The following is a 12,041-nucleotide window of genomic DNA, read 5'->3' as shown; positions in this document are numbered from 1 at the left end:
GAACTGTAATACATCTATTAAATGTTTTTCCCCCCATTTTTATTGGATAGTGTAATATACTAATAATTTTTGTTTATTTTTATATGTATAGCAAAGCCCGTGATAAGCCCTCTTGAGCTTCGAATGGAAGAATTGCGACATCATTTTAGGATAGAATATGCAGTAGCAGAAGGAGCCAAAAATGTTATGAAGTTGTTCGGCTCTGGAAAAGTTACTGACAGAAAAGCGCTTTCAGAGGTAATTTTTATGTAATAAGTGAAATTTAAATGTAAGTGTGTTAAAAGAGTTTTTCCTAATTGTTTTTTTTCTCTCTGTTTAACTGAATAAGGCTCAAGCAAGATTTAATGAATCAAGCCAGAAGCTGGATCTCTTGAAGTATTCATTAGAACAAAGGCTAAGTGAACTCCCTAAAAATCATCCCAAAAGCGGTATTATTATAGAAGAACTTTCACTTGTTTCATCACCAACACTAAGTCCACGGCAAAGTATGATATCTACACAAAATCAGTATAGTACACTGTCCAAACCAGCAGCATTAACAGGTTTGTTGTGGCATTAATAGCTACATATATTTATGTGCTTTGGTTTCTAACTTGAAAATATTTGTTACATTAAAAGAAACAATGCAGTTTTGTACATTCAGGAATATCTTTAAATATAAAATGGCATAGCAATCATACTTAAATACGTATTATCTCTTAGAAAATGAGCAGTGGCTATTTTTGGCCAAGTTCTTTCTTTCTTTCTTTCTTTCTTTCTTTCTTTCTTTCTTTCTTTCTTTCTTTTTTATTTATTTATTTATTTATTTATTTATTTATTTATTTATTTATTTATTTATTTATTTATTTATTAGACTTATATACCGCTTTCAGCCCTCTCTAAGCGGTTTACAAATTTTCTTTAGCAAATTGAGTCAGCAACTTGCCCCCACAGTCCAGGTCCTCATTTCACCCACCTCGGAAGGATGGAAGGCTGAGTCGACCTTGAGCCGGTGAGATTTGAACCGCTGAACTGCAGATCACAGTCAGCTAAAGTGGCTTGCAGTACTGCACCCTAACCACTGCGCCACCTCGGCTCTTTTTGTTTGCATTAATAGCATCATAGCAAGCATTTCAGTTGCTTGACTAAATCCAGACTTTTAAAGGTTGGTTATGTGTAAATTGCTTATGAAGATGATCAGTGAATGGGAAAATTTTTATTTTAACACCGATGTGTCTACATATTTTTGTTATGGAATCCATCCAGTGAAACAGTAACTTATTATCAAAGAGTCTGATAAATGAAAGAATTGCATTGTATAACTTGCTAGAATCTGCAACTCTAGTTATTGCCTAAAGGATTCTAATTCAAAATATTTGAATCATTTATTTAATGCATCTAATTTCTGGAATGTTTTTTTTTTAAGTTTTTGTATCATTATTCCTTATATTAGAAAGTATCGCAATGAAATCAGGACATAACCTCATAGCCATTCAGTTGTGATGAGAATTTAAGTTTTCCCCTAAAAACATTAAAACTTAATAATATGAAGAGAATTTTAAACAGCAGCAGTGCATAACACTGTATCTCTCATTTGCTTGTGCTACTGTGCTTTTAGATTAAAGTAATTAAATATAAAAAATTAAGAGTAGGCATTGCAGAAGAAAAACTCTCTGCATGAGGATTATGAAATTTGAGACTCTGTAGTCCAACAGTTCTTCTCGACAGTCTGTGCAGTCTGCTATAATTGCAGCTTTTCATAAAGGAAATAAATTCCAAGATATCTTGTATGCTTAATGAAGATCTTAAATATATCCCTGCAGACTTTATTTGCTAACTTGAAGCAGGTGTTGAATAAAACTCTGATCCTAATATGTTGTTTACTAAATTATTTAATAAACAACCAAATTAGAAGCAGTAGCACAGCTGTTAGCTTATATTTCCCAAATTGACTTTAGTTTTTAAACTAAAGTTGTAGCAGAAATTGTTGATTCTCTGAATGTGCCTGGGTGTTGTTTGTGTATGTGCGTGCAAATACACAACAATACATTGATCAGCACAGGTTAAATACGTAGAATCCCATTTTGCCATTTCTGTTCATTATTATAAAATTACTATATTGAGATTATGCAAAAATAGAATATAAATTGATTTCCTTTCTTCATGTTTTATCCACATTAAATCATAATATCTAAGAGAAATTAATATATAGACACACACACACACACACTCATACTACATACATGAATGCAAAAATCTATTAACATATTATGCCATGTTTCCCGAAAATAAGACATGGTCCTATTTTCTTTTTACCCTCGAAATAAACATTTGGACTTATTTTCAGGAAGCTCTTATTATTTTTGAGGTGCAGGAGGTGGCGAGCATGGTAAATTCATGGCAGCTGCTGTGTTGCAATATTTTCGGGGAGGGCTTATTTTCAGGGGAGGACTTATTTTAGTGCATGCACTCAAAAGCTCGATTGGGCTTATTATCCGGGGAGATCTTATTTTCGGGGAAACAGGGTAAGTACCATGTTTGGACAGGGTTTCCTGCTCCTTGCAATGTTTGCCTGTTTTTGGGGGGTGGGTGGATAGAAAATAGTACATGAGGCAGATGGTTAGAGAATTAGAATGGACTCACTGATACATTATGTAAAAACCATAGTTTAAAAATACTTATCAGCATTCTGTACCTAGCTGTGTTGACACAAGCTTAGGCAGAACAATCATAAAAGTTCATGTCAGGTCACTATGAACGCATATTAAAATTACTGGGACTTGCATCAGTAGCTAAATCCAAATGATTTCAGTAGGTTTATTCTAATTTTGGATTCAACCCACATTCTTCTAGTTAAAGTTTATAGACTGCCTCATAAATATGAAGTTTACGGAGTATTAAGATTCCTGCCCCACAAAGAATGACATTATTTATGCTGATGCCATTTATCAATTGCTTGTACTTGCTTAAGCTGGTGTTTTAGTAATTATATGAGTTAAGACAATCTGATCTCATTTTAGGTACTCTGGAAGTTAGGCTTATGGGTTGCCAAGATATCCTGGAAAATGTCCCTGGTAGATCAAAAGCAACATCCTTCACTCTACCTGGATGGAGTCCAAGTGAAGCCAGATCATCATTCATGAGTCGAACAAGTAAAAGCAAAAGTGGCAGTTGCCGAAACCTCCTGAAAACAGACGATTTATCCAGTTCAGTACCTTTTTAATGTTTTTCCCCTTCGTTTTCAGAAGCACTTTTATGAAATCTCTTAGGAAAAGTAACTATATTGTAGAAATAAACTCGATTTAATCAAATGTTTTATTATGATTGTGTTTTAAGGTTGTGCAGTAGTTTGAATTTGAAAGTAAAAAAAAAGCACTTAGGGGCACCCATTGCACAACTTCTGTAGTTGTCTGTAAGTCAGTAAAGCAGCCAGGCCCTTTCCTGGATTCATTCATTAGCCGAATGATTCTAGCAAAAGAAATATTTGGTTTAGGGAGTTTTGTACCTCTGGCACTTCAAACCAATTGATCATTATTATAATTAAAGGTACACACTACTGAATGTTAGCAGTAATTCACAACAACATGGATCTCTATGACAGTGTTTTTCAACCACTGTGCCGTGGCACACTAGTGTGCCGTGACATAGTGTAAGGTGTGCCGTGGGAGAATTACTTTATATATAGTCAATATAGGCACAGAGTTAATTTTTTTTAACATTTTCTAATGGTGGTGTGCCTCGTGATTTTTTTCATGAAAAAAGTGTGCCTTTGCACAAAAAAGGTTGAAAAACACTGCTCTATGAAATGCCCATGGTAAAATAAATTAAGTCCAGTAATAATACAATACACAAAACATAATGAGTTAAGAATCAGTAAGATCCAGTTTTAGATTTCTTGGCACTCAATCCCAAAGTTCCTCCCCAAGAATGTAGTCTTCACTGACTTCTAGGCGGCCACAATTGAGAGGGCTAGCCTAGCTTTTAGACAAAAGCTATTTCACAATATAGGTGTCATAAATTGAAAAAGAGTGATTTCTCAGTCACTAGAGATAGAGCTATGAAATTTCCTCTCTTGTAATCAGAAAGCGTGACCTGACAAAACCGCGAACGTCATAAGCGCGCCCACAAACCCGCGGCGCTAAAACCGCGATTTCAAAAGCGCGCCGACAACAGTGCGCCGACAGAAGCGCGATTTAAGGTAAGGGTTAGGTTTAGGTTAGGTTTAGGATTACGTTACAGCGCGCTTCTGTCGGAGCGCTTTTGTCGGCGCGCTTTAGGGCTAATTCGTCGCTCATTCGTCGCGCGGTTTTGTCGGCGTGGTTTTGTCAGCGCGCTTATGACGTTCGCGCTTTTGTTGTTCGCGCATTTGTGGTGGAACCGTCAGAAAGCAGGCTTAGATGTTTGTATTGAATGGAGAGTGATCCTCTTCATTACTCTTTGGTTTTCCTTCTAGAAAAGTAGGAGGGCTTTTTCCTTCTCTGCTCCATCTTGGACTGAAAAACAATCTTTAATTAAACAAAAATGAAAGCCCAGTGGCAGAAACCATTTGTCTTGTCTTGCTTAGGATAATTTTCCCACCTTTTTTTTTTTTGTTCTTCTGTCTTTGCAAACTACACCAGGAGGCATTTTGACCATGGTAGTAGGCTCTCCTGAACACCTCACAATCACAGCAGAGTTTACAGAATCTGGAGTATAACTGCCTGCATAAGATGCCACAGATAACCTGAGGCAAGCCCATGGAAGCCATGGAATTTATGTCTTGGTCCCAAGGCATTGAAATCGCCCAACCCCATAAAGCATACTGTCTCCAAGTACCAGCTCAGATACCATATCAAGAAGCCCAGAAAGAGAATTAGTTGAGTAACAGGGTAGCCAGTTCACCAGAAGTGTAGCCACTACCAGCCTGTTCCCATATCCTGTAGCCTTAGGTCTTCATATCCAAAGCACTACCCTGCTATATTCATGCAGACTGATGTCTTCAACAATTTTTTCTATTGGCCCATGACATTTTTTTTTATTATATAACTCACAAAGTACTATTTCAAGAATCACTAATGGTAATAAGAATCTTCATTTAAAAAAAAAAAAAACTAGGTTGGGCGATGTCCTCCCTACAGTTGGCCATGCTAGCTGGAGTTATAGTTCAATGCAGTGATGTGCAAAATATTCCAGGAAACACAGAATATGTATCTGTTCCTCTTTGTATGCCTGTCTGACTATTCTGGGCTGGCAATTTGGTGGAAGTTATGTCTCTGGAATATAAAGTAATTGATAATATTTTAGGTGTAATCCCGCCCTCTAAGTTTTGCAGAAAACTCATCATGAAGGAAAAACCATGTAGTTTTTACCAGAATGTATTGTTCACAAAATGGAATGTTTTGTACATCCTTAATTTGGTGATGTCTGAAGGGTGGAAGGTTCTTTTTTCTGTTGGGAGCCAGTAATTGGGATATTGCAACTAATAAAGCAGAGGCTGCCTCAGATATATTGGAGCAGTTCAGCTAAAATTGAAGTTTAAAATGTAAAGAATGAGAAAATGAATTATATTCCCCTGTTGATTCAAAATATGTATTGATTGAACCCCCAATGATTGATGAAATTAATAGCATAAAACCCAAGTGATTTTTTTTTTACAGCTCCCTCACTGGTGACTTCTTTTTCCACCTCATAATGATAATATTGCAAGACAGGAGTAATAATATGGACTCATACCTATGCCCTGGTATATAGAATTGCTTATCAAGAGTCCCAGCATTCACAGTGCGAATGTAGAAATTGTAGGGTACACAGGTAGTCATTGAGTTATAACCACAGTTGGGACCAGGATTGTTATTGTAAGTTCGTGCAGACATAAAGCAAGTCATCACATGACTTCAACAACTTATGGCAATCCCAGCAATTCCCATTGTAATTAACTGCAAATCATGGGTTGTTAAACAATTATCCATCTCAATCCAAGCCTTTCCAATTTGATCCCTCACAGCCCCAAGCCTCAGTAAAGGGACTATTTTCAACTACAACTGTCTCCCACCCATCTCTACCTTTTTAGTTGCCTGCATCCTGCCTTGTGAGTCAGCAAGCAGCCCCAGAACTTTACAGCTCTGGGCCTGTTTGCCATGTCCCAGGAAGCTGCAGGCACAGCAAGGCACACGTTGCTGCTGATAAGCCAACTTCTTTTCACCTCTGTTCTTTAACATTGGGCTGGAAAAAGATTACTTCACCGCACCTCGGCCATTACCCTTCGATCAGATGAGTTTAAAATTAACTTTGGCATCCCTTTATTTTTCTTACTCCTCACATCAAGGACTTTCACTGCCCCCATGCTTTGCACCTGACTCCAGCCTGCCTCTTCATCTTCTGTGGGGTTGTATCTGGAAGTCAGAAAACAAGTGCAACAATAGGCCAGAGAAGCATGTTGAAGATTAAATCTTGCCCTTCTAAAATCCATCTGGTCTCCAATTTGCTTCCAAGGGGCAGGCTAATCTCTCGCCATCCTCCATTTCCTTCCCTTCCTAATCTCTTTCTAATCCTGATCCGTAACTGATCTTTATGAGTAGGGAAAAGAGACAGACAGAGGTTAGAATGTCCCTGGTTTCTGGGGTTGCTTGCTAACCCACAAGACAAAGTGCAGAGTGGCCAAAGGGGAGAGATGGGGAAGGTAGGCAGGTGGGAGGATTTGGAGCACCCCTGCAGTCATGAGTTCTGGTGGACTGCAAAGCACCCAGATTTCGTGTACCATTGGGAGCATTGCAACGGTTGCAATTTCTAGCATGGATCATAAGACCTTTTTTTCAGCACTGGCATAACTTCAGATGGTTGCTGAACGAATGGTTGGTTGTAAGTGGAGGACTATCTGTATATGGAGAAAAAGGAACCAACATTTTATCTTTCTAAGAAAAGCTGAGAGGAAAAAAGAAATGAGCTGTGGTTTCTTCTAGTGAGAGAAGGGGGGAAATGCAGTGCCATAGTTTGGAAAGCATTTGAGCTTTCATACAATGACTTGGAACATTCCCACTGAGAATGTTCATCCACCATTAGTGTTGTAGGTTAACCTAAACAAAGATTGTTTTGTTCAGATTAAGTGGAACGTTGTGCTTTACTTATATTTTTGTACGTGGCACGACAAAACCGCGGTCCACTAAAGCGCGCCCGATTAAAGCGCGTACCTGACGTCATCAGCAGCGCGACAAATACGACCGCGGAGAAAAAAGAGCGCTTTAAAAAGTGCTTTTAAAGCAAGCCGATTCACATTAAGGTAAGGGTTAGGGTTAGGGTTAGGTTAAGGGTTAGGTTTAGGTTTAGGGTTAGGTTAAGCGTTAGGATTAGGTTTAGGGTTAGGTTTAGGGTTAGCGTTAGGTTTAGCGTTAGGTTTAGGGTTAGGTTAAGGGTTAGGTTAAGGGTTAGGTTTAGGGTTAGGTTTCGGGGGGTTAGGTTTAGGTTTACGTGTTAATTTTAGCTTTACAGCTCACAGCGTGCTTTTTTCGTCGCACTGTGATGACGTCAGGTACGCGGTTTCGTCGAGCGCGCTTTAGTCGAGCGCGGTTTTGTGGTGGAACCATTTTTGTACAGATTTTAACTTATTTCAAACTATCTGTTTCTATTATTGTTTTTTGGAACATCATCTTAACATTCTAAACTGAATTTACCTAATTTGCTTGCAGATGAAATCTGTGCTGTTTTGAAATTGGATAACACTGTTGTTGATCAAACTAGCTGGAAGCCTATTTCCAATCAGTCCTGGGACCAGAAATTTACACTGGAACTAGACAGAGTAAGTACCTCTTTAATATGTTTACTGTGATTTCCAGTTGAGTAATTTGCTTCTTATGCCTAGGGAGATATTCTGACTTGGAATGTAGCTTCCCTTTCCTGAACAGAATAGAGCATTCCAGCTTTCCCAACAAGGATGAAAATATGAGATGGTGCTTACATGAGCAGAAATACATTCCAGTCATACATCTTTAGGATTCTGCATCAGTGTGCTCATAGCATTTGCAACAAATCATTTATAAGTGCTTAGCTTCTTGTGATTCTAGGTAAAGTCATGTAGTAAAACGTATGGAGGGTTTGAGAGACATTTTAACTAATTATATGTACTGTTGTAAATCAATGTAGCTATTGCAACAATTTGTTCTTGGAGTGAAGTAAAAATATTTAAAAATGTAGAACATAAGTTGGGCAGCATATCACAAGAAATTTGAGTGACCTGTTCGTACTGGGGTTTTTTAAATACTGAGTATGCTTTTTGTATATAGAGATTTTTTTTTAAAAAAAACACAACCTTATTTTATTTGATGAAGTCAGGAAATAGATTTCCTGAAACTGAGTCAAAAAGATCAAGTTTTTTGGCTCTGAAAATAATTTTTTCATATCTAGTCAATCAAGCATTCCTAAAATAAACAACCTCTTGCCCTGCCAATTTGCTGTTTTCAAAGCCTGCCAGCCAGTCAGTGTAAAGACAGTGAAAGGCAACTGATATTTGGCATGTTTACAAAAGTTCTTCTCCATGCGGTTTTTAGCTTTGCTCATATGAGTTCAGGACAAGAAGGTGTTTTTTTTAAATATATATATATATATAAATAACATTGAACTGTGTGTTAAAATCCCCCTTAAGTTTTTATTTTCTCTTATGGAAGAGATCTTTGCGTAACAGATGTGTTGAACATTCAAAGCTGCCTTCATCAGATTGACAAATAATATGATCTAATCTGTATATGAAGAGGCCCATTGAGGTCATGGGAAATGGCTCTCCACATTACATAATGGGATACATTATGATGTGATGGGAAGAGTTGGGGAGGTGGAAGACTTGGAAAAGCAGCAAACTGAAATGAAGATACCCGATGATCCTTGCATCTTGTTTTGTGTGCCTACACGCATGTTATTAGCCTTCACTGTAAGATAAACTGTTCCTTTTGGAATTAATATAGAGTAGTTTACCTTTATCCAGCATTAGGGCTGTGGATCATAAATTACTCTATCCTAGCCTTCCAAGTGCCACCCAGCTTTCACAGGATTACACTTTTTGTTTTACTGTTTTTTAAAGAGCCTGAAACATTTTGAGAATTGCAGAAATAATATCTTTAAATCTTAATTATGATTGATTCAATACATGGAAGCAAAAGAAAATTCCTCTCTAGTCTCTGTTGATTCTCCTTAAAATTTGTAACAGCATTGTGGAATTATTTATTATCCTATTGTTGGCCATTCATTTTATGGATATAACATCTGAGACAGTTTATGCAGTTCTGCACTAGCTTGGAAGCAGCAGGTAAAATAAATGAATTAATTCTGTGGGCAGAAAAGAAAGGTGGTTTCTTCCATTGCTCAAGTCATCTATTCCCAAAGTAGGGTGATTCCGGTGTAAGAATATTTCCAGCTAGGTCTGCTGAAATCTAGTAAATATAAAAAACTTAAGCCTGGGTTTGTTTCTTATTGTTCTTCAGTCACGTGAGTTAGAGATTTCTGTTTATTGGCGTGATTGGAGATCTTTGTGTGCCGTGAAATTTCTGAGGTTAGAAGACTTCTTGGATAATCAGCGACATGGAATGTGTCTCTATCTTGAACCTCAGGGCACTCTGTTTGCAGAGGTAAGGACAAATACTTTCAGTAAACATTTTAAATCTTGTGAAGTCCTGCTTCCAAAAAGTATTATTAGTCTGCATTCTAATACCTATTGCCTGAATTGCAGGTTACGTTTTTTAATCCTGTTATTGAAAGACGACCAAAACTTCAGAGACAAAAGAAAATTTTCTCCAAGCAACAAGGTGAGGTGGTTGGTTTTATAGCTTTAGCACTTGGTCCTAGAATTAATAAAAAAAATGGATGCTGTTATGTCAACATTTCATTAAAGATAATTCTTCATAATTTGTCAACAAGGCTTTAATAAGAAAAAAATTAGGAAATACAACCTCCACAGCTTATCCATCACAAGTAATAAACTAATGAATATATGAATTCTCATTTAATTATAGCTTTTGGTGATAAATAAAGAAATTACTTAGGCTTTGTTTTCTTTATCCACAGGCAAAACATTTCTCAGAGCTCCGCAAATGAATATTAATATTGCCACTTGGGGAAGGTTGGTGAGAAGAGCTATTCCAACAGTAAATCATACTGGGACCTTCAGCCCTCAAGCATCTGTGCCTGCTACAGTATCAGTAGGTGATGCTCAAATTTCTGGATTAGGCTCACCAACTAGGTAAGTAAATGGCTAAAATGGACACATCTCACATGTTAAAGTTCCTATGAAACATTTACAGCGTAAAAAGAACTAGATGTTTATCACTGGAGGTTGTTTTTTTAAAAGAAAATTAAATTATTGTATAGAATTCTGCTCATAAGGTCAACAGGCTTACAGTGAACATTTTTTTCCCCCAAGTGATTCCCCTGTAGGTAAATTGGTGTTTGAACTTGACCCTGAACCCACCTGTCCTCCTCGTGTATCTTCGCTGGGAGAAATCAGTGAATCTTCGCCTGAACCAAAGTCTCCGCCTACCCCCACTCAGGCAAGGCTCCTCATTTAGAATTCTGTTGCAGTTTCTTTGATTGATTGTTGTGAGCTGCCCAGAGTTGTTGAGAATTGGGTGGCTTACAAGTTCAGTAAATGGTTGCCGTTGTTGTTTAAAAAATGTTTAATTTACTATGTAATTTTTTAAAAATGCCACCTTAAAATGAATATGATGGATGAATGTTCTTTCTATGGTGATTTTGAGCAATGTGCTTAGGAGCTGGGATGGTGGATAAAGACTGGTAAAGTCCATGCTCAAGACCCTTGTTATTACCCATTGAACTCAGACAGACAGAAATTAATTTCAGTCAATGACTGATAAAAATAAAATGAACAACACAAAGCTGTCCCTTAACAATAAGAACTATTTGTGGGTGAATTTTACACATAATGTAGCAAAATATTATTTTAGAGAAATAAATGTATGTTTCTTATTTATCAGATGTGCAGATAAAGGCTATCAGGGTACCCCAGAAATTCAAATAAAAAAGGTGTAAACAACTCGTGGCAAATATCCCAACAGAACTGTCCATACAGAAAACCATGGGCTGTTGTTTCTGTGGCACCCATATCATAAGGCAATATTGGGTTTCATATGGGATTTTCATATATTTCCCTTTCAGGACAGCTGTGTTTTGCACAAAAGCTGATCATTTTCTCTCTGCCGAACCTACTTCCTGGGTTTGGTATAGGGAGGATGAAATTAGTAGAGGTCTCCAAGTAAGCCACATTGAGCACTCAAAGAAAAAGGAAGAATATAAATAAATTAAATAAATTCATGGGTTTTGGTATTTTAAAAATGTAATCATGAAGCTGTTGTTTCCTTTAAATAATTGCTTTTGCACTATTTATTTCCCTCATAATTTACTTGGTTGTTGATTAAATTTGGTCTCTCTGTGTGTATGTGTGTTCATAATGAAGCTCCTTTAAAAAATCTAGTCAGATAAAAATAGATGTCAGCCATATTTTGGGGTAATATACCATGTTTCCCCGAAAATAAGACATGATCTTATTTTCTTTTGCCCCACGAAATATGGCCTTGGGCTTATTATAGGGGGAGGGCTTATTGTTTTGGGGTTACCAGGCAGCTGCTCCCTTGCGAGAGGGCTCCCGAAGAGCCGGACACAGCCTCAGGACGAAGCAGCCATGAGGTGACCACGCTCACGAGCAACCTCCCGGCAAACCCCCTCTCCAGCTGGGCAGAGAGCCATTCACTGACCTAGGGGTATCCCTAAAGCGCCAAGGCACGTGGTGCTCTGCCCGCTCCCCAGCTCCCGCAGCTTGACACATTAGGGATATCACCTAGGTCAGTGCATGGAGCTCTGCCTGGCTGAAGAAGGGGGTTGCGCGAGTGCTTGTTCCGCCCCCAGCAAGCATGCCTCCCAGCCTCACCATACCCTGGCCCAGCTCTCCCTGCAGAACCAGGGCGCCACCGCCACTACCACGGCACTCCAAGCATAACTTCTTCTCCAGCTTCCAAACTCCAAAGCTCGGCTGCCAAGTCTTCCAGCAGTGGCCGCTCTAGGAGTGTGCTGTATTGTTGTGGGCCGGC

At 38.2% G+C, this 12,041-nt stretch overlaps 1 protein-coding gene across 2 annotated transcripts in view; it reads left to right on the top strand.

The window, feature by feature from the left end:
* Window positions 1-12,041, top strand: part of PKN2 (protein kinase N2) — a 61,850-nt gene that overhangs the window by 34,160 nt on the left and 15,649 nt on the right. For both annotated transcript variants that reach the window (XM_087719338.1, XM_087719337.1), the window contains 8 exons: window positions 92-237; window positions 329-542; window positions 3,000-3,185; window positions 7,641-7,750; window positions 9,426-9,569; window positions 9,671-9,746; window positions 10,006-10,180; window positions 10,361-10,487. In XM_087719338.1, the coding sequence (XP_087575464.1) occupies window positions 92-237; window positions 329-542; window positions 3,000-3,185; window positions 7,641-7,750; window positions 9,426-9,569; window positions 9,671-9,746; window positions 10,006-10,180; window positions 10,361-10,487 (1,178 nt within the window). The remainder of the gene's footprint in view (window positions 1-91; window positions 238-328; window positions 543-2,999; window positions 3,186-7,640; window positions 7,751-9,425; window positions 9,570-9,670; window positions 9,747-10,005; window positions 10,181-10,360; window positions 10,488-12,041) is intronic.

This window comes from Thamnophis sirtalis, unplaced genomic scaffold (genome assembly GCF_051295495.1).
Source record: "Thamnophis sirtalis isolate CommonGarterSnake01/CBP01778 unplaced genomic scaffold, rThaSir2_p1.2 scaffold_7, whole genome shotgun sequence".
Classification (NCBI taxonomy): domain Eukaryota; kingdom Metazoa; phylum Chordata; class Lepidosauria; order Squamata; family Natricidae; genus Thamnophis; species Thamnophis sirtalis.
The sequence above is the reverse complement of the archived record's forward strand: the minus strand, read 5'-3'. Positions and strand labels throughout refer to the sequence as shown.